General features: G+C 27.3%; 3 protein-coding genes across 3 annotated transcripts; 1 reads left to right on the top strand and 2 right to left on the bottom strand.

The window, feature by feature from the left end:
- Positions 1 to 389: 389 nt before the first annotated feature.
- Positions 390 to 1,510, bottom strand: Phum_PHUM454040 (GSTD1-5 protein, putative; the record flags this gene model as incomplete). Its single annotated transcript, XM_002429818.1, has 4 exons — positions 390 to 532; positions 638 to 818; positions 897 to 1,138; positions 1,399 to 1,510. 4 exons carry the CDS (start codon positions 1,508 to 1,510, stop codon positions 390 to 392), a joined length of 678 nt encoding a protein of 225 aa, XP_002429863.1.
- A 2,067-nt stretch (positions 1,511 to 3,577) lies between these two features.
- On the top strand, positions 3,578 to 7,826 carry Phum_PHUM454030 (Uronyl 2-sulfotransferase, putative; the record flags this gene model as incomplete). The annotated part of the gene is made up of 6 exons (XM_002429817.1): positions 3,578 to 3,946; positions 6,482 to 6,639; positions 6,722 to 6,934; positions 7,015 to 7,181; positions 7,270 to 7,454; positions 7,785 to 7,826. The coding sequence occupies 6 exons, from the start codon at positions 3,578 to 3,580 to the stop codon at positions 7,824 to 7,826; spliced, it is 1,134 nt and encodes a 377-aa protein (XP_002429862.1).
- Positions 7,827 to 8,222: 396 nt separating this feature from the next.
- On the bottom strand, positions 8,223 to 21,270 carry Phum_PHUM454020 (uncharacterized protein; the record flags this gene model as incomplete). Its single annotated transcript, XM_002429816.1, has 8 exons — positions 8,223 to 8,286; positions 15,081 to 15,221; positions 15,309 to 15,406; positions 16,888 to 16,965; positions 17,752 to 17,927; positions 18,301 to 18,428; positions 20,886 to 20,942; positions 21,086 to 21,270. 8 exons carry the CDS (start codon positions 21,268 to 21,270, stop codon positions 8,223 to 8,225), a joined length of 927 nt encoding a protein of 308 aa, XP_002429861.1.
- Positions 21,271 to 23,555: the final 2,285 nt, after the last annotated feature.

Genomic DNA, 23,555 nt, shown 5'->3' with positions numbered 1-23,555 from the left:
CACGTTTTTTCTATTATTATTATTATTAATACTAAAAAAATAATTTGGGATTTAAAACTTTATTAAAAAAAAAAATTTTTGTTCATAAACTTTATACAAAATACTTGAATAACACGACAACAACAACAACAACAACCACAACAACTTTCGATGAAAATTTTTTAAAAAATATTTGTTTTTATAAGTCTATAGAGAGTTATATTATTTTTGAAAAAAACAGTTTAAGAATATAAGAAAATTATTACCCTTCACCGAATTCAATAAAATGATCCCTGAATGAAAAATTGTTTTCCATCACTACAAATTATTTTAAATATTTAATTCCACAGTACCTTGTCATGTGATTAATCGTTTCTAATTAATTTGAGCAATTTCAGGTTCGGTTCGATTTACAATTTTGATGCATTTTTACTCGCCAATTTGTTTAAAATTTTAAACACATCATCGTAATGAGGTTGTAGATCATTTTGAACTCTTTTCATCCATGCTGCTATTCTCGGTCTTCCAGCAGTTACATCATAATTTGAAATTCCTGATGGTTAAAATGAAAAAATGTTTGATTCGTGGGAATAATTTGTTTGGAAATATTAATTGTAGTTATGGTCAATTGTAGTTTTTGTAATAATATTTAACTTACTGGGTTGTTCGATTTCAGATATTCCAACAAGGTCTGCAACGCTTATTTCATTGCCGACTAAATATTGACTATCTTTCAACCAAACATTTTCAATATCGTTTAATGAATCTTCCATTTGACTTTTGTATTTTTGTAAACGATTGTCATCAAGTTTTTTCCCAGTTAACATTGGTTTCAAATACTAAAATAAAATAAAATTAAGTTAAAAATTAAAAACATTTAAACATTGTTAAACAAAACAAAATTTCCAAATAATTACTGTGTTCAGAAAAAACAATGAAAGCGGTATTCTTTCCGACATGTGTTGCCACTCGAGAAATTCATCAACTCTAGCTTGTTTTTCAATATCCTTTGGATACCAATGATCATCTACATTATACTTTCTGGCAAGGTACCTTATGATGGCTATACTTTCAATCATTTTAAAACCATTGTCATCGATTGCAGGGATTTTTCCAAAAGGATGAACATTGTCAATATATTCTTGAGTTTTGTGCTCACCTAAAACATTAAATATAACTTCAGTAATAATTTTTGCATGAATTAATTAATTGACACTTGTCACTTCAACTGATACTTTTTAAAATAATTCATAATAATTGTTTTATTAAAATTTTTTTTTTTAATATTACTTTTAACATCACCTCTAATATATATTCCATAAAAGTAATTTAATATGTATGTAAAAAAAACAAAAAGTTGCTTGAGTATAAGATGAAATAGAATTTAGTGATGCACTCATTTAAATTTCAATAACTTACCTTTCATTATAGAAACAATTTTCAATTCGTGAGGAATATTTGCTTTTTTAACAAAAAGAGCCAAAGCTCTTGCCGGTTGTGACAATAAATCAACGTAAAGTTTTAAAACCATTTTATAATCAGGATACAAAAGACGAGATGTGACAATTTCGAACTTTAACCCTGCGTCGTGTGTTGAGAAAAGTTCGTGTTAAAAGAATTGTTTTAAATTGGCAACACTGTTTATTGCGATTTCGCTATTTCCACGATTAAAACTGTTAATCTTTGTTTGATAAAGCAAACATTTGTTTACAATTTGTGTTTGTAAACAAAGAAAAAAAATTTTTTTTTAAATAAATAAAAATTTATTTATTAATAAATATCAGTCGCATAATTATTAATAAATAAATAAGATAAATATCAATAACAATTTAACATATGAAAAAAAAAAAAAAACAAAAACAAAATTTTAATTCGATTGAAAAAAAAAAAGAAATATATATAAGAAAATCGAGTACAAAGTGACGGTTAAAATTTTTCAAATTTTTTATAATTTATGAAAAAATTACGTAAGGGATGATGACGATGATGATGACTTTACATAAAAAGTTAAATTTTCGTTCATTTACAAAAAAATTATTATTATCTTTTTTAAGTGGGTCAAACATTTTTTTTTTATTTTCGAAAAAAAAAAATTTCTTTTTCTTTACAATCCCAAATGAAGTAATGTAATTATTACAACAACAAGGACGACTCTGATCAACTTTTTGTTTTTTATTGTAAAATGCCTAAGAAAAAAAAAAAGAAAAAAAGTATAATCAGGTCATTTTCAATTTATTTTTTTTTTTTAATTCAATAACTGGATCAATAAATAAATAAATTTCGCAACTTTCATCCCGCCCCCCTCCCCCGCCCCTCACCATTGAAACCATGTAATCATTTTCAATCATGGAAACCAGTAGAAAAAAAAAAAAATTATTTAACGGTAGAAAAAAAAAAAGAAAAATTTAAAATAAGATTTAAATAGCCAAGAGGCTTATTAATTAATCGGAAATAAATTTTTCTTTTTTTCTTAAATTTCAAGGTTTAGATAAATAATTTAAAAAAAAAAAAATTCTGGAGAGTGAATCTTATATCATGGTAAACATTAAAATAACCTTTTGGAAATTTATTTATTTTCAGGTCAAGGATTTTAACCTTTCCATGTACCTCTTTTCGAATTGAATTCTATGATGAATTTTATACGATAGGTTGTAAAAAAAAAAATAATAATAAATAATTTATTTTTCATTGTTTTATTATAATATTAATAATAATGAGGATTTAAACAATAAGTGGTGGTGATAATAATAAAAAAAAACTGGTTTAGAGAATGTAAAGTACCAGATGTTATATACTAATAAAAATTATTATTATTATTATTGTTTTAATTTAAATCAAAACAAAATGGGAAAAGCTAAAAAGAAAATTGTTGTTGTTTGTTTTGAACTGGAAAACAATTTTTATTTTGGAAACTTTAACAAAATAATTATTTATAAAAAAAAAAAAAAAAAGTTTTAAGGAGGTTAAACGAAATGTTAATAAAAAAAAATAAAAAAAACCAAGAGAAAGTTGAATGAATGAGTTTTGTTTTTTTCCTCTCTCTTCTTCTCCTTCTTCTTCTTCTTCTTTTCAATATTTATTAAAAGAAAAGAAAAGAAAAAGATTATAATATTTAATAAATAAATAAATAAAAATTTGATTCGAATCGTTACGAAAACAATTTATTCAGTTAAAAAATTTATTACCGTTAAAACGTAAAAAAAAGAAAATGGAGGATTCGTGCTAAAAAAAAATCTATTAAAAATAAATGTGAAATTTAATAAATAAATAAATAATAAAAACGAGATCGATTTCGTGGTTACGGTTAAGAAAAAAAAAAAAATTTACTTTTACTTTCGAAAAAAAAAAAAAATTAAGTAGGCGCAATAAAAAGAGAGAAACAGAAAGTGAAATCGAAATTTATCTTTTCCGTTAGTTGATTACGACTCTTTGCAATAAGCCTGTATGCCATGTGCTCAACCAGCCAACCAGCCAGCCTGCCAGCCTGCCAGCCAGTCAGTCAGTTAGCCAGCCAGCCTACCAACTCGGTGGTAATAATAATAACAATCAGTCGGTAATAATTCGCGGTCCTGAAAAAATGTTTTCTTATTATTAAGACATGATCGTGAGAAAATCTTTGGAAAAAGCTTGGTTTTCACTTTTGCTCATCGGTTTTATATTCATCGGAGTTTTTAGAATTTTCGAAGATCCGGAAAAAAAATTTATAAGGGAAAATGGATTTACGGGGAAAACGACGGAAACGACGCCATCTTTTTCGTACACGAAAGAATACTACAGAGTGACAAAACCGTTAAATTTAGCAAGGAACGGTACGGGATTTAGCGATCACGTGTTGTTTTTTAACAGAGTGCCAAAATCCGGAAGTGAAATGTTGGTACTACTGCTGCAGTGGCTTCAAGGACCGAACGGTTTCAGACACGTTAGATTACCCGGAAGTGAAAAAAGGAGTTTGTCCGTTTTTGAACAGGTAATTTGTTTCCTCTTTTTTTTTTCTTTTTATTTTGTGTAAATTTTATAAAAATTTTATAAAAAGAACTTAAAGTTTATCATTATCAAGTTTAAATTTTGTTGTCGCCACCTTGAAAATTTTTTTTTAAAAAATTATTTAAAAGTGTGGAACTGGATAATAAATTAAAATATCCTGTTTTTATATTTAAAAAAAAAAACCATTTTTAAATTTTTTTTTGCGTTTGTTTAATAATAACAATTATATTATTATTATTATTACGTTGAATTTTGCAAATGCGACAAGTTTTTACGAATACTCGTCGGAAAATTTTTAATGTCATCTTTGGGGGTAAGATTTAGACGGAAACGATTCGAATTCTTGCGAAAAAAAAAATTTTCTTCCCGTCTATATAATAAATAGTTCAGAATTTTCTTCTTCTGTACGATTTCGTACCAATTTAAGGGGGGGGGGTTTCAAATCACATCTTCAAGTTATCGAATTAAAAATTGTCACATGATTTTAAAGTGGATCTTATTATTTATATTATTATTATTTCCATAACAACTTCCCACGTGGATATCGATTTAAATAAAAATGTTTTTGTATTTTTTTTTTTTTCTCCTCGATCCTGTTTGTTTGTTTTTAACCTCTGACATTATCATTTAAATAATTTTTTATCTACTATCACTATGGGTTGGGTATCTGTTCATCACCGATAGTTCTGCCATTTTTTTTTCCACGTCATATCACGTGACAATTTTTCCAATATATTTATAAAAATTTTTGGGGTGGGATGTTTCATATTACGAAACGATTTTTTTTTTATTTCCGACCGATAACAATTAAATTTTTTTTATTTCTTGGGGGGAAGAGAGACAATAAGGGAGGAAAGAGGGGGGAAAGAAAGTTTAAAAAAAGGGGCTTAAGAAAAAAAAAAAAAAAAAAAGAAAAAACTTTCGTTAAATTCGTTTTTTTTTTTTAACACCACCACGGTCAAGGTAATTTATATTAGTTTTTTTTTTCTATTAAAAAATAATAATAATAATAATAAAGAAAATTAATCGGTTTTTCTTTTTCTTCACATTTAAAAGTTAAGGGTAATTTTTTTTTTTTTTTTTTTACGAACAAGGTAAACAAGGGGTTTTGTTTTTTTTTCACGTAATTTTTTTTTTTAAAAAAAGGTTTTATTATTATTATTATTATTATTATTATTATTATAAATTTATTTTTATTTATTTATTTATTTGATGTTTAATAATAATTTACCAAAAAAAAAAAAGAAAAAAAGGTTAAACCCATTAATTTTATTAAGAAATATATTAAAAAAAAAGTTTAGCCCAGTTTTAAATTACATTTTGAAGGTTTTTTTTTTTTTTTAAAATAAATATTCCCACGATTTAAAATAAACTGGAAACGAAGAAGAAAAAAAAAAGTTTTTTTAAAAATTAAATTATAATTATATGCAAGATGTTGTTTTTTTTTAAATGTAAAATTTTTTATAAATTTAATAATAATAATAATAATATTTTTGATTTAAAATTTAGATACACGATGACGTTTAAATAAATTTTTTTTTTTTTTATTAAATATTTATTTTTATTTAAATTCCTTTTAGTACCAAAACTTACCGGAAGATGACACTTTTGATTTTTTTTTTTATAATGTAAATTTTTCACTTTAAAATTGATGATATTATTATCAAAATTTATTTATTTATTTATTTCCATAATTTATTAAATTTTTTTTGCACGTACGTCTAGATAGTAGTAAAATTTTAAAAACATTTCACGTAAAAATTTTATTTTATTTTTATTCGATTTTATAAAAATTTATTATTAAATAATTAAAATTATAACGCTTTCACTAAATCAATAAAAAAAAAAAAATGCCGTGAGATATCCCACGGGTAAATTAAATACTGATTTCACTTAAATTATAGGATTTTAAAATTTAAATGTTTTCTCTTTTACAATAAAGAATACAAACAAACAAACAAATAATGAATTTAATAAAACTAAATGAAAAAAAAAACAAAAACTTCCTACGATTTTATCATACACGAATAAAAATGTTAATTTTTTTCAAATTCGTTATGAAAATATTCACTAATTTTTTAAATAACCAAAAGATGGCAGCTTATTTTTAACCTCGTTTCATCGTAGTTTCACACTTTCACTACAGATGGCATCGTATAATAATTTTAATATTTCATCTTGCGAGACTACCTCCTTAATATTATGTTTTTCGAATACAAATCATAATTTTTACAAATTAATGTTAAATCTGTAAATGAGATAAATTTTTCACCGATAGATGGCATGGTTGCGCTGCATTTTATTAAAGTTGGCTCTTCAATTGGTAGATGACGCTAGTCGTGCATTTATAAAAATTACATCTTTACTATTAACAAATCGTAATAGTTCAAGTTTTATATCATAGATGGCATTTGCGTTTACTTTTTTTTAAATAAAGTCTGAAGTATAATAAGAATTATTTTATTTTATTATTTTTTTTTAAAAAACGATTTTATTATATACGAATAATTAATTGTAGGAAGAACTTGTGGAACAGATAACAAATACGGAAAAAGCGGAAGCCGTACCTATTTCCTTTGACCGTCACGTTTACTTCATTAATTTTACAAAATTTGATAAACAATGGCCGATATATGTTAATTTAATACGAGATCCAGTCGAAAAAGCAATTTCGAGGTATGCGGCTTTAATTTATTTATTAAAACATTTAATTAATTATTATTATCATCATTAATAACATTAAAATTTTTACGTATAGATTTTATTATGCGAGAGTGACGCCGGATATTAAAAATCCAGACGTTCGATACGCTTTATCAAAAGGTTTGATTCCATCATCGAAATCTCCAGATAAAAAATTTGAAAATTTCGAAGATTGCGTCATGGCATCCGATCCTGAATGTAATTTTATCACCGGTAATAATTACGATTTGGCCATACCTTATTTTTGCGGACAAGAACCAAAATGTCGGTGGGTATACTATACCTTAAATATATTAATTTTTCTTTAAACTCTTATCATTTTAATTATCTTATAATTTTTCTTATCAGTATTTTAAATGACGAATGGGCTTTGAGAAAAGCCAAAGAAAACGTTGAAAATTATTTTCCAGTCGTTGGAATATTAGAAGAATTAAATATGACATTGGCAGTTCTGGAATCAAAACTTCCCATGTTTTTCAAAGGAGTTCAAAACGTTTATTTCAACGAATTACTCGGTAATTATTATTATTATTATTATTATTATTATTAATTAATAACAAAAAAACCCGCGATTGATGTCATTTATTTATTTATTTTTTTCAGAACCGCATAAAAATAAAAACAAATGGAAACCTAAACCGCCACCGTTCAATCAATTCGTTAGAAGTCATTTAAAAAATCAATTAAATTACGAATACGATTTTTATTATTGGATAAAATCAAGACTTAAAAAACAATACGAAAATATTATTATTATTAATAAAAAATTTAAACAAAAAAATTTTAATGTTTAAAAATAATTTTTATTCATTTTTTTTTGTAATTTATTTTTTTATTTTTTAATAAATTTATTTATTTTTATTTTTTTATTGATGAATTTAAAATAGCATTATTATTATTATTATTTATAACGAAACCTAGAGTACTCTAAGGTATCCCAGAGGGTACATACCAAGTATCAAATCGATTTCAGCATGGACAATACCTGACACGCACACACGCGCAAGGTTTTCTTCCACGACCAACCAATTAAAATCCAGCCAAACCGGATATGATTTCGAAAAATAATTTAAGTACCCGTTACCAAAATCAAATATGAAAATATTTAAAATTTTAAGAGTAAAACCGGAAACGGAAATCATTCTGATCGTCTTTGTTAAAAATTCGAAGCCATCAAATCAATCCGGAAATAGAAAAAAAATAATTTAAAGTAAAATAAACAAAATTATTAAAATAATTTTATTATTAGCGTATTATTTATTAGTATTATTATTATCATTGTTGTTTTCTTTTTCCTTCTGCTGAAACAATCGCAAAACAAAAACATTTTCTCGTTTTAACATTTCATTTTTGTTAGAAAGGACAAACCAAAAAAAAAGGGGAAAACTATTTTTTCTTAGCATCCTTCAATCCGGCTCCAGCATTAAATTTAAAAAATATAATGTCGCCATCTTCGACGACGTAGTTCCGACCCTGTTGCCTATATTTTCCAGCAGCTTTAACACCCGATTCCGAACCTTCTTCTTTGAAATCTTCAAATTTCATTACTTCCGCCATTATGAAACCTTTTTCGAAATCCGTGTGAATTTTACCAGCCGCTTGAGGGGCTTTCGTACCTTTCTGAAAATGATAATAATAAATTTTTTTTTTTTTTGGCCCTCTGTCAGGTCCTGGAAACTGGAAAAATTAAAAAACGAATCCGCGGCTGTGCGTGCGAGTTTTTTCGTTTCGTTTCATTTTTTTTTCTATGCGGAATGGTAGGCCGGTAGAATAGGTAGGTAGGTAGGTAGGTAGGTTGGACGGTAGGTTGAATGTTTATTCCACCTACGGGGCGGAGAAGGAGTTGAAATTTAAATAACTTTTTCATTCATTTGAATAATGTTGAGGTCACGCAATTTATTCTTCTCCAATCCCCTTTTAAGCCGTAAGAGAAGGAGTTGAAACATAATTATAATGTAAACCAACTCAATGTGAGAGAGAGAAAGAGAGAGAGAGAGAGAGAGAAAATGACGACGACTACGACTACAACAACCAAAACAACAACAACAACAAAAACTCTTTTAGTTTCAAAACAAAATAAAAGTAAATTATGAAATTTATTATTATTATTTCACGTATTTATACAGACGCAACGCGAACGCCTGGATAATTTTTTTTCCATGATAAATTTTTTTTCTCCAGGAGAAATTCTGGAGAATTCCTTTTTTTTATCTACCACGATCCGGATGAACCTTTTGATAAAATTATAAGGCAAACAACGATAGAAAAATCATTTATTTGTCATCGCTGATCTAAGTCATCGATGACGTCACGAACGACGTTACGCAACTTCCGATTCTCCAAAATATTAATAATAAATAAAGAAGCAGAAGAAAAAAAAATCGTGACATAAAACGTTTCGATTCTCGTCTTAAAACGACATTTTAAAAATAAAAAAATTTTTTTTTTTTTTTATTACGCGTGTAAAAAACTTGTTTCGGGCAAAAGGAAAAAAAAAAAAAAAATTAAATGGGTGGGTAAAGAAAGTTGAAAAAAAAAAAGAGAGACGTGTGTGAGTGAGAGAGAGAGAGAGAAGGGAAAAAAATGGCCGACTAACGACCCACACGCACACACGTTTATTTATATATAATAAAAAAAATTAATTATTTGTCGGAAAAATAAAAAACAAAATAAAAAAAAATTAAATGATGAAATCTCGAAACGACGCTGTGTGACGTAATAAAAAATTTTTAACCGCCGCCACGGTAACGTTCAACTTTATTATTATTATTACTATTATTATTATTACTATTATTATTACTACTATTATTACTCCTTCCCGTGCCACCGAACGATGGCCGAACAAAAGAACAACGACTTTTAAAAAAAAATTCAGAACTCGAAACTCGAAATAAAATCGGACCGAAAAAACGAAAAGGAAAGAAAAAGAGAAATGGGAAAGAAAAGGAGACCGAGGAGGGTGGAAAAGGAAACGAAATAACAAAATTTCGTGGTGAAAAAGGTAAAAGGAGAGAGAGAGAGAGAGAGTGAAAGAGAAAGAGAGAGAGAAAGAGGAAACGGGGAAAAATTTTTTATTGTTACCATGCGATTATATTAATAACAGAAAATTAAGGGAAAAAGACGGCGGCAGTGGGAGCAATGGCGGCGGGACCAGGAGCAATGGCGGCCACATTTTATATTCTAGGCGGCGAATAATAAAAAAAAATTATTATTATTATTCATTTTTTTTTTTTAAACTTTTTCTTTGATAATTTTTCCTTTCTTTTCATTCTCTCCAAAAAAAAAAAAAAAAATGGCGGAAAATTTAACGTCGTAATGAACTCATAAATTATCATTATCATTTTTAAATTCACGAATCGTGACGAAAGGTTTGAAAAACCTTAAAAACGACGACCTAAAAAAAACCATTTAACTCGAGCGTAAACCGTGACGTAATAAAAAAATTACGTACAATTTATTATTTTATACCGAAAATGGAAAAAAAATTTAATTTCATGGAAAATTCTGGATAAAAATAACAACAACAACCACAACAAAAACAACGACAACCACAACAACCGTACGTAAATAACATAATTTTTTAAATATTTTATAAAAAATGAAAACTTGCTCTTCTTTCCTTCCCCTTTCGCCTCCCCTTCCTGCCCCCTCTCGTTTCCTCCAAAAAAAAAAAATATATATTTTGGAAGTTTATTATTATTATTATCAGCATCATCATTTCTCATTCGAAAAGAAAATTAAAATTTTTCCCTTTCTTTCTTTCTCGCATTAAACGCTGGAAAACCGACGTGAGACTTTTTCCAAAAAATTTTCCATTCAAAACATTTTTCTTTTTTTTTTTGTTTCCTTTTTCTTCTTTCTGTGCGTCTCATCGTTTCCTTTTCATTTTCATTTTTTTTTCTCCAGCAACTCTTTTCCTTTTTTACATCTTTTACATATCAAATAAAAAAAAAATTTTTTTTTTTGTCTTTTTATTTTCCGCAGTCAAACCAACCGTTAAAAAAAAAGAAAAAATTTCCCATTTTCCTCTCTCCCCTTACTACCCTTTCCTCTCCCTTCGCTTCTCCAGTTTACATTCGTGTTCGCTCAACGAGAAAAAGGTTCGTTAAGTAACAAAAAAATAAATAAAAAAAGAAAATCGTGAAAATTTTCCATTGAAAACAGAATTTTCTTTCCCCATTGCGTTTTGAAACGCAATTTTCATTACACGCTGGACAAATCGGCAAAATTATTATTTTAATTAATTTTTTTTCGCGGTTTTCCAATCGGAAAATCAGGATTTGTTTTTTCGCGTCGTCGACTTTTCCGTGAGTGAAACTTTCCCGGAAAAATGAAAAATTTCATTTCTCCAAAAAAAAAAAATTAAAGGAAAAAACTTACCTGGATTGTCATGCTTTTACTTCGTCCGGACCCGCCGTAAAAAATATTGCAATTGAAGAGCTTTGTAACCGGTTGTGATGATTTTGTCCAAATTGCTGGAAAAAAAACAAATAATGATAATAAAATCAATTGAAATTTCAATTCATCATCATCATCTCTTTATCAATTTTTTTTTTTTTTTTTGGAGTCCGCGCCATTCTCCAGTTAGAGTTAAAGTTAATTCGATGTAAAGATGATGATGATAATGATAATGATGGGTGCAATTACTGGAAATTAAGAAAATTATGTCCGGATCAAAAAGCAATGGAAATCAAATGCTGACTCTCTCTCTCTCTCTCCACATATTGAATTTTCCACAGAATGAAAACAAACTTTCCATAGAGTAATAAAACAAACGAATAAAAAAAAAAAATTTTTAAACTTTAAAAAGGGGAGTTGAAATTTACGAAAAAAAAAAAAAAATAATAATAATAATCCAGGTGAATTTTTTTTTTTTTTTTTTTTCAAAAATAATTAATAATAATATTAAAAGCTTCGACATTTTTTTTTAAAAATGTCGTCTGCTTTTTTTTTAAATGATAGGTTTTTAAAAAAAAAAAATTTCAAAACTATTATTACGTTCAGAAATAAGTAAAAATGACAAAAATTACGCAACACACACCTGCTCCCCCCTCCCCTCTGATACATTTAAAAACGCGGATTTTTTTTTTTATTCTTCTTCCACGTTTTAAAACGAAAATTTCACCTTTTCGTCATCCATTTTCCCTTCCCCCTTCAACCCCACTTAGAATTTGTACCGCAAAAAAGTTTCCATTAATTTTTATCAATATACGTCATCCCTCTTTTTTTTTTTTACCTTTTTTTCTTCTGCCACTTTTTTTTTTTTATTTCTAGGCCGACAAGAACATTAAAAATCAAAGAATCCACACCTGAATCTATAAAAAAAATTTTTTTTTTTTTTGTAAACAATAATTGCCAACTTTGTCCGTTACGAACGATAATAATAATAATATTAATAATAATAATAATAAAACCTCGCCTTTGGACAGCGAAAGTTATTCTTTTTTTGTCGTTATCTATCACTTTTATAATTACACACACGTGTGAGGTGTGATAATAATTACCCGTAATGAAAACTCATTGAAAACATTTTTTTTTGACGTGGTTCTAGGCAAAATCTATCACCACCGTAACGATTTTTCTCTCGGGCTCTCCTATTATTATTATTATTATTAATTTTTATTATTTTTTATTAATTTTAACGTCGGATTTATCGATGACTCGAAGGTTTTTTCCTCATTGCGTTCGTGCGTGCGTTCGTTCGCACGCGTAATTTTCGTAAACAAATCAAATTCGAAAAAAAAATTTTTCCAAAGGGTAAAATAATAACCAGTGATACCAACTCTCGTCGCCGATGGCAAAATAATAATAATTAAATTTTTTTAAAGGTGAACGAACACAACACACTTCGTTATTAATAAGTTTTTCGTCCTCGTTTTTCTTTTTTTTTTTTTAAATTAAAAATACCAAAATAAAAAAACAAGTAAAAAATTAAATTTTTCTCGTTTTTAATTGGCCGACATGTTTTTTCTTTCTTTCTTTCTTTTTTCGACAAAATAAAAAAAAAAAAAAAAAAAAAAACTTGACGACACGCACGTATGAAAATTTTTTCTTTTTTTTTTTCGATTTTTTTTTTTTTTCGTTTTGTGTTCGTTCCTCTCTGAAACGAATTCACTCGAGGTTATAACATATTCTGTCCCAAAACACGATTGCCCGATTTTATTTTCTCCACGTGACTTACACGTGAAATGTTTTTTCTTTTCCATACGATTTATATATCGGTGATAATTTTTTTTTTTTTTTGATAATACCATTTCGACAAATTCTCTTACGAAATACCGACGACTTGAGAACATTTTCAACAAAAAAAAAAATCAAACGTTTTGCCAAATTTTCCCTCCCCCCCAAAAAAACAATATTAATAATAATAATAATAATAATTTAGAAGCCATACAATACTTTTAAAAATTAACAGCGAAAACGCATTTACACGCACACACGCACACAGGAAATTCGCGTAAATAAATAAGAGGGCGTTAATGAAAAAAAAAAAACAAACAACCACAACAATAACAACCGAAGACATTATACACGAATTTTTTTTTAATTCCGCGTAAAAAATTCATAATAACGAAAATACAAACGGCGATTCGATTATTCTTTTTTTTGTTATTATTATTATTCATCAAAAATGGCAATTTTGTTTTTTTTTTTTCACTTCCGTTTTTGCCTTAAAATAAAAAAAGAAATTTTTTTTCTTCTCATTATTCGCTTTATGTGATAAATGCAATTATTATTGCGTTATTTAACGCCCATCATTTTGATTGCGATTAATCAAACTGTCCATTCACATATTTAAACGCCCAAAGGATGATAATTTTCATTTTTTTTTTTTCTTCTTTCTTTTAAAAGAGCCATAGAAATGATTCGTATAAACATCGACGACGACGACGACGACGCAATCGATGCATGCAGAATTTTGCAATTCAAATTCAAATTCTAAAGTCTCGAAGCAACAAAAAAAAAAAAAAAAAAAAATGAATTTGAATGAATACTCATTGTAAATATATATGAATATGACTCAGGGTGGCGCAAATTATAAAATTTTTTTAAATTACACTCGCTCCGAGGCATTTACTGAATCGAAAAAAATTTTTTTCTGTCCTTTTTTTCCTTATATCTCCCCTTTTCCCCCCACTCTCTCTCTCTCTCTCTCTCTTTCCAGCTCGTGTCAATTTTACGTGTTCTTTTATCAGTTAAATCAACAGACATAATAAATTTCGTGAAGATTTAAATATAAATATACACGCGCGCATACGCAATTATGTGAATTGAAAAGAGAGAGAGAGAGAGAGAGACAAACACATCACGGCCTAACCCAGTAATTGCGATGAAAAAAGATGGCGAGTTAAAATCCTTTGGCACGGCCGAAAATACATAAAAAAAAAAAAAGCTGCGAAGAATAAGAAAATGATATTGAACATCTCATCTCATCTCATCCTCTTCGAATTAAAAAAAAAAAAAATATTTCATGAAACAAATCATCACGTTTCCACCTTTTCAGGTACAATTATTCTTCTACGTGAACTGAATTGGTATCACTTTGAAACGCACATCGATTTGATTTTTTTTTTTTTTAATGATAACTTTTAATTTCGTGGGGAGAATTCGATCGAAACCGATTTTTTTTTTTTTACTTTTTCATCATCATCATCATCATCATTATCATCATCTCGGGGAGACCATCGAAAACAAAATTAATTCCTTCCTCGTCTTTTTTTTTTTTCATTTACGCACTTTTTTTTCTACGCAATGCGTGCAAAACGACGACGACGGTTTCGCAAAAAAAAAAATAACAAAGACGTCCTCAAACCTGATAACCTCGCGTTATCAGAAAAGTTTTGGAAAAAATCATCTACCTCCCTCAAAAAAAGAAAATTTGCTTTTTCCATCGTGATTTTATATCTCGCGACGCAAACAACAACAAAAGAATACCTGTACAAACAAACAAACAAACAAACAAAGACAAACCGATTCGAGTTTCCATCCGTCCGTCCGACAACCTTTTTTTTTTTTCCTCTCATCTTTTTAATAATTTCATTTTTTTTTTTTTTTATAATCCGATGAAAGAAAAAAAAAAAAAAAAAAAACAATTCAATAATATCGTAAAGGATAATAATCATGAATTTTCGTATTCGATTTAATTGGTAAAAGGTTGCTTCGAAAATTAAAAGCCAAAAAAAAAAAACCTGAAACCGGATTTCGAATAGTTCGGAGAACTGGACAAAAAAAAAAAAATTTTTTTTTTTGGTTTCTTTCATCTTTCAAACCGAATAATCGTGAAATGATAAAAAATGAGGAAATGGAGGAGAGAAAAGATAGAATTTTTTCTTTTCCTTATTTTACCCTCCCCTCCTCTCGCCCACCTCCTCCTTTTCCTCCCCCCCTTGAAAATCGTAACGTTTTCGACTCACCTCGTCGCATTTATTTCTTTCAAATGAGCGCTCCTTTCGTCTTCCGGCATTTCCGAAAGTTTGTGTTCGAAAACTCCAGAAAAAGGTATTATGCTCGCACCTGAATCATTTTTATCTACCCATTCCTTAATTTTCAACAACCTGAAATACGTACATGAATAATTATCGCCATTTTTATTTTATTTTACAAAGCGGAAAAAAATTAATTTTTCAATTTCTTATCCTCACCATTTATTTTTCTTCCTAATGTAATCCTTTTCCGAAAGGTTCACGAGATATATGACAGGTTTCGTCGTTAAAAATAAATGTTTGTTTAATATTTCGATCTGAAACAAACGAAACAAATAAAATAATAATAGTAATAATGATAAAATTTATTTAAATTTTTTTACAAATTCACAATGGGAAATTTATTTAAATTTTTTATTTTTCGTTTCCGGTTATCGTCGCGTTATCTATACAAATCAAAATTAAATCCCTAATCTCTACCTAAATATTATTTAAACGTACGAATTTTTTTTCATTTTTTTTTTTTTTAAAGTCGACCCGATAAAAAATTTCTCAAAGTTTTTCTTATTTTTTCCCATATTAATCGTTGAAAAAAAAAAAATCGTGAAAAAATGATTCGATATATCGAGAAAGAGGAAGGGGGAAAAAATCGATTTATCGAATTTTTACGTATTTACAAACACACGAAAAAATAATAACAATAATAATCTATTAACGTAGAATATTTCAAATAATGATAACAAGATAAACAATTTAACTTTATATTTATTATGGTAAAAAATAAATAAATAAATCAAACCTCGTGGAAAAGAGAGAAAAAAAAAATAATAGTAATAATAATAATAATAATAAATAAAGGATTCTATTAAATAAAATAAAATTTCGTGGGTGGCGACGGGAGAGTGCGAAAGATCACACGATGACCTATAACGATGACAATAACAACAACAACAAGAAGAAGAAAAAAAAAAAAAAATTAAATTTTTGCCCTCGTAAGGTCGATACCTATACAGGTACGATACGCAGTATGAACCGGAGACTGTGTGATAATAAATGTGATCGTGATTCGACAGTTTTCGTTATTTAAAATACTTTTTTCCTTTTTTTTTTTTTTATTTCTTTTGAATTGTCGAATTGTTCAAAAATTGATTTCATGACTTTTTCATTCATCACGACGATTAACAAACGAAAAAACGCACTTGGGGGGGTAGGGGAGGGGGGAAATGGCACAAAATTATTTCCTTCCATTTTATTAATAAACTTTTGTTTTTTTTGTTGTTGTTGTTTTGTGATAATTCGATTTGGACCACCCGTGATTGATAATTGTCGTCGTCGTCGTCGTCACTCATCAATTTTCCTTTTTTAAAAGTGAAAATTAAAATCAATAAATATAATCGCGATTCATTGTTTTTTTTTTTTTTTCTTTTCCCAGCCTCCGCAAAGTTTTACTTAAGACGTTGGCGTTTAATAATAAATACGCATGGAACGCACTCACGCACTCACGCATGCAAATATTCTCACTTTTTCTTTTTCTTTTTTTTTTTTTTAAACGTCGTGTGAATTTATTTTAATAACCTTGTTTACAATCCTCACCTCACCTTTCACGACGATAATAATTGGTTAAATTCAATGACGTCGTAAATAAAGTCGCGTACATATATTTAAATGCAACGAAAATACTCTCAGATATTATTATTATTATTATCATTACTAATTTTTTACAATCGAGCAAAAAAATGCAACGATAATAATAATAAAAAAAAAAAATTATTGTTTTTTTTAGTGGATTTAAACTTACGTCGTTTGCATTCCATTCGCCGAATCTTAAATGTTTTTTCTCGTCGACCAACATTGTTTTTATTCTGCATAAAATATCCTGAAATATGAGAAAAGAAAAATTTTAAAAAGTTCTAGAAGGTACGAAAAAAGGAAAAAAATTTTTTTTTTTTTTGTTTCCTTTGAAATCAATTAATAATAATAATATTAATCGACAATGGAAAAATTCACGGCAGGGAGACTTAAGTGACTCAGCGACCGTAAAGAGCGCGAAAGAAAAAAAAATTTTCACACTTGGAGGTCTCCTTTACGATCCACGGGGGGCGGGGGCGGGGGATTGTTGTTGTTGTTGTTGTTACCCGGTTTCAGTGACGATTTTTTTTTTTTTTATTATTCTTAATAAGACAAGACTTAAATGTAATTCAATTATTTAGATGAAAGATAAAAAGATTACAATAACAACAACAACAACACAAAATGAAGTTTCAAAGCGTGAATGATCATCATATTTCCATCATCGTGTCTCGCGTTTGTCTTGACAGACACAAAACCACCATTTAAAAAAAATAACAATTACATGATGACGACGATGACGATGACGATGATGATGATTGTTTATTAGACACAATCGAGACCCCCACTAAGTAACTCAAAGGAACGTAACGTGTGACAGTAATTATTTACCTGATACATGACTGGAATAAAATCAATTTTTATTTATATTCGAATCAGACGACGACAAACAAAAAAAAAAAACGAAACCGAATCGCATCGGATTCTATTTAAATTTCGAAACGAAAAGAGACAACGTTTTTTCTTCCACGTTTCTTTTTTCGTTCTATTTAATAACGCGATACTTAATTAACATTATAATAATTAAACTCACGTATTCGGGTTTTAATTTTTTATCGCCTCCCCTCAAAACGGTCCTTTCTAGTTTTTCCAACTGTTGATTTAAATATTCTTCATCTTTCAATCTCAATTCTTCTGCTATGATTTCGAGATCTCTCACTGGATTGACTTCTCCCTCGACGTGCGTAACATCTTCATCTTCGAAAGCTCCTTAAATGAAAAACAATCATGATAATAATGATGATAATATAATCTTTTCATTGCATTTTCATTCTCTCTCAAATTTTAATCGTTTTAGAATTAAAGTTTCGCAAAAAAAAAAAAAAAAAAAAACTCGCAAAGTAGAACGTTTTGCAACTTTCTAATTTTTCACGCGGTCTTTAATTATAAATTCTCAGTCTAAGAGCGAAGGTTTAATCGTTAGGCGGAATTACAATAATAATAATAATGATACTTTTTTTTTTTTGAATTTAAATGTCGTACTTGAAATTTTCCAACTCCGAAAAAGGTAAAAAGGTAAAAAAAAAAAAAAAAAAAAAAAAATTAATTAATATTCAATCAGAAGAAAAAAAAAAAAACTCACTTAGTAAGTGAAAAATTGCGTCGCAAGCTTTTATATGTGATAAAAATGCATTGCCTAATCCTTGTCCTTCTGCCGCACCTTTAACCAATCCAGCAATGTCGACGACGTTTAAAAATGCTGGAACCTTGCTGGAAAATTATTAAAAAAAAAACTAAATTAACATTTTTATAATGAATTCGTTTCGTACAACAACCCTTAAGGGAATTTGTTTTTCGTTTACACATTTCCTAACACATTTAAAATTTTAAAAAAAATTATTATTATTATTAATTTCATTAACGAATAATTATCATTATTATTATTAACGAAAAAAAAAAAACGCGAACCGGAAGCAAACGAATCAAATATATATATATATAAAACGATCAATTAAATAAATTAAAATGGCAAAAGGAAACGTGTAACGAAAAGAAAAAACTTATTATTATTATTATTATTATTAAGCAGATGGTTTCGACTGCAATGACACAAACCTTAAGAATAAAAATATAATAATAATAATAATAAATAAATATTTTCGAAAATAAAAAAAAAATTAATTAGATCTATTAAATAATTAAGGATCCGAAAAAAAAAAACTAATAATATATATATTTAAAGAAAAGGAAATTAATTATCAGTGAGCCAACTTTACAGACAAAAAAAAAAAATTTTTTTTTTTTCTAAACAAAAACAAGAGAATAATAATGATATAAAATTGAGACAATTGTTTTTTAAAAAAAAAAAAAAAATGTGGATTTTGGAACGGCGCCTCCAAAGATTATATAAATATCATTTTCATCTCTGGTTAAAGTTATCGAAAAGAGACAAAAAAAACTCTCCACCCTCTAATTAAATTTTTTTTTTTTTTTAAAGGGGGTTGTTGTTGTTATCAAATAATAATATACATTCGAAGAGTTAAAAAAAAAAATAATAATAATAATGATGATGATGATAATTGATAATGATGGAAGTAAAAAAAAAAAAAAATAAAAAAATAAAAAAATAAAGGATTCTCGGCGTACTTTTTTTTTCGTTTTTTTTTTTTTTTTTTTTATTAATACTAATAATAATAATACTATTTTACTACGAGTCGTGGCAGCAACAGATGCAAGGATTTCTTTTTCAATTGTACGCTTTCCGGAATTTACAAAAAAAAAAAAAAAAAATTAAATTAGTAATTATTATAATTAAAAGCGACGACAGAAGTTTTTTTTTTTTTTTTTGGGGTCTTTTCATCCGATCAGGAAGTTGTTGTTGTTATATTTATTATTATTATTAATAAATAAATAATGCAAACGTGATGGAAAAAAAAAATAATAATAATAGTGAATGTACGAGGTATAATACGCACCTGATCACATTCACATTAAGGTAACAATAACAATAATAATAATAATAGTAAAATGAACATTCGAGTGACGTTTTGCAAAAATAGAGATTTACAGTCACGATTATTTAATTTTTTTTTCGGTAAAAATCCCCTGCATCCAATTTTCATCTTAAAAAAAAACAGAAACTTTATAAAATTTTGCAATTTAATGTAAATTCGTCTGCTGCCACTTCTTTTCTTTCAACTTTTACCTTCGATTAGAGATTAAATTAGGTGGACGACGTTACAAAATAAATTGTTAATGTCAAAAGTTTCCATTTAATAATTTAAATTAAACTGTCGTGGATGTAGAAAAACAAAAGAGAGAGAGAGAGAGAGAGAGAAAACTACTTCGTGGAACAAAAATGAAAATAACAATAATAATAATAATAATATTAAAAAACAAATTCGAGTGATGATGAAAATGACCGACCGACCGACGAACCATTCGTCGTTTTTTTTCTTTTTTTTTCGGACATTTAAATTTATTCGTTCCAGGCTAATCCCTAATTTAAAAAAAAAAAAAAAAAAAAGATTTTAAACAGGTACGGCGTTTAAGGAAAAACCTTAAAAAAAAAAAAGGGTAAATTATTATTATTATTATTTTTTTTCTTTTTTGTGAATCTTGAATAATTTAAAAAAAATTATTTGAAAATAGTTATTTGTTTGTAAATTTACATTATTAACTTTTTTATTTAATAGTTTATGTCCTCAAGTGGGGTTTAATAATTTGTTCTGCCTTTTAATCAGGTTCCAACCATTGACCGTTGGTTACAAGAAAACAATTTTCTTATTACTTTTAACGTTTTTTTTTTTTTTAAATTTTCATGCACGACATTATATTAAGGATATTATAATCATTTTCAAATATGTTCAACCGAAAAATAGGTCGAACGTTATAATAATAATAATAATAAAACTACAAAAATATAAATTTTACTTTTTTTAAATAATTATTATCGTTTCGTATTTTCAAAAAAAAAAAAAAAAAAACCGAAAATAATAATAATAACCGAAAAACACACCCGACGATTTTTGTGTGAAGGAAGAGAGAGAGAGAGAAAGGGGGGGGGGGAAAGAAAATTTAAATATAAAAAAAAAATAATTTGGTTCATCGATAAATACATGTTTTTTATCTCTCTTAATGGTGTCTTATCAAAAATGTCTGCCCGATTAAACCTTTCAAAAATTTAAAAATGAATTTAAAAATGCTAGCAACAACGAACAAACTTACCTTAGAGGTTTGAAGTAATCGCATAAGAAATCAAATCTTTCATCGGGAACGGGTACCCTACGTGCAAAAGAAAGAAAAAATTAAAAATTTATTTGACAATTTCGAGAATTTTCTTTCGATTCTCGAAAGTTTTTTCTTTTTTTTTTTTTTTTTTGTCCGATCGATGAGTAAAACTCTTTTGATAAATAATAAAATTATACTTATTTTCATTAGGATCGATGGTGCAAAAGGGAAAATTTTCAGCTGCTGCCGAACTTTTCGTTAAAACGTTGAAAAACGTTGATTTTCCAACGTTGGGTATTCCTACGATTCCGACTTTAAGATTCGTACCAACTCTACCTATCAATGGTTTTTTTTCAGGTTCTTCAGTCTTCTTCGGCGGCATTATTCTTACCTAAAATAAAAAAAAAATAATAAAAATCAAATTTAAAATTTTTCCCTTTTACTTTTTGTAAAATGGCGTTAAATTTTGGCAGGCATTAAAATAATTTTGATTACGACCGACGTTTGCCCCCCCCTTCCCCTCCCTCCCCCATCGATTCTTCCGCAAAATCAATGAGTATTAATGAGCTTGAGGCCGAATGATTTTCCAAAAAAAAAAAAAATTAAAAAACCATCCGCAATTTTTAAAAAACCTCGAGCCATTATTGGTAACAATAAATTGAAAAAATAAGGAAAAATGTCCTGAAGGAAAATTAAAAAAAGCTTATCCGAGTAAAAGACTCGATACCATCACAAAAAAATTTTTTTAAAGAAAAAAAAAAACCCGAAGTGATGAAGAGGCAAGTGAAAAAAAAAAATATAAAAAAATAAAAATTAAGTGTTACAAAGGAGTAGTTCTTAAAAAAAAAAAGGAATTTAATAACAATAATAATAATAATAATATAAAAATAATGATGGTCAATGAAATTATATACGAAGAAAAATGAAAGAAGGAATGGATGAAAAAAAAAAAAACTAAAAATTATTATTAAGAGGTCCAGGTTTTTAATAAGAAAGCATTCACATCCTTCCACGCTGCAATTTACAAAAAATTAAAAATATTCAAAATTTCCATAACCACAAATCAATATAATCAAACGAGATCAATTGCATTTAACAATAGCAGCAACACAAAAACGAAAGAAAAAAAAAAAGAAAATTGTTTTTATGCCAGAAGGAAAATTAAAAATTCAATGTAAGAATATAAGAGATATGTCTAACATCTAATTTCCTTTATCGTAGAAGACAGTTATTTGACGTTTTGGGCGTGGTATTCCAGAAGAGCTCCCAGGCTAGGTGCTTCCTGAGTATGATGGACTCACTCTATTAGTTTTAAATAAAATGGGCGAGGATATGTGAATTAAAAATTACACAATAAATGGTTTTACTTTTATAAAAGGGTTGATTGTATTTCGTTTAAAAAAAAAAAATCATCATCTCGCAAAAAATGTTGCGTTCCAGACGTTCAACAACCCGACAACAATTTTCCAAAACAACCCCTTAGGTTGTTCATTTTTTTTTTCTGCGAATTTATCATCATCATCATCATTTTCATCATCGTATTCATCATCGTATTCATTTTAAATCAAACTGATTCATTTAATTTGCTATATTTTTTTTTTATTTTTTAAATTTACTTAAAGTGATTTTCACAGGTACGTTCAACGAATTTTTTTTTTTTAAACAAAACGAACGTTCGATTTCATTATTTTATTACTTTTTTCTTCCTCTTAGACTTATTTCAAAAGTGTTAATTAAATTTATCAAAATCGTGATTTTTTTTTCAACCACGTTTCGTTTTTTGATTTTTATCATAAAATTAAAGATACCGATGAATAAAATCAAAAACGAATTCTTACAGTTGCTCATCAATTATTGTTCAGAAAAAAAAAAAAAAATAATAATAATAATAAGAATCAGTTCAAAAGCGAAAGAAGAAAGAGTCAAAAAAAAAAAAAAATTCGAATTTTTAAATTGCACGTTTTCGATACAAAAAAAAAAAAATTTCAAATTATTAGGGATTAGACATGTTTTTCTTCTCGAATTTTTTCAAATATGGCGCGAAGAAAATAAAGTGATGAAAATGAAGACAATAAAAACAACGAAATCGTTATGCAAATAAAGCAGCCGATACCCGATGATAATAAAAAAAAAACTTAATAATATAAATCAAAAAGTTAAATATAATATATATACAATCGAAGTGCTCCGTTTTAAATTTTTTAACAACCCGGTTGTTATTTAATATAAACGCCATTAAACCCATTTCCCTCCCCTCCCCTCCCTCCTTTTATCATCCATTTAAATTTCGAATTTAAAAAATTCTATTTTTTCCGACATCGTAATTATAAAATTAAAAAAAAAAAAAATAAATACGCCAGGAAAAACGTGGGAAGTTCAATAATAAAAATCAAAAACAATTCTTTTAGAAAACAATAATAATAATAATAATAATAATAATAATCGAAATCGAAACGAAAAAGTTTCGACGTTGAATTCCTAAAAACAAAAAAAAAAAACATAAAACAAAGCAACGATTTTTAAATTAAGTTAAAACGGGGGGGAAAAAAAAAACAAAATGGCCGTCATTAAAAAATGGCGGATTTATTATTAAAACCGTTGCGTGATTATTTAATAAAATTTTTAAGTTTTTTTTTTCCTTTCCCCCCTTCCCCCTCCCCCTCCCTT

Source organism: Pediculus humanus, genomic scaffold, assembly GCF_000006295.1.
Source record: "Pediculus humanus corporis 1103172108227 genomic scaffold, whole genome shotgun sequence".
Lineage (NCBI taxonomy): Eukaryota > Metazoa > Arthropoda > Insecta > Psocodea > Pediculidae > Pediculus > Pediculus humanus.
This window is presented reverse-complemented; position numbering and strand designations above follow the sequence as displayed.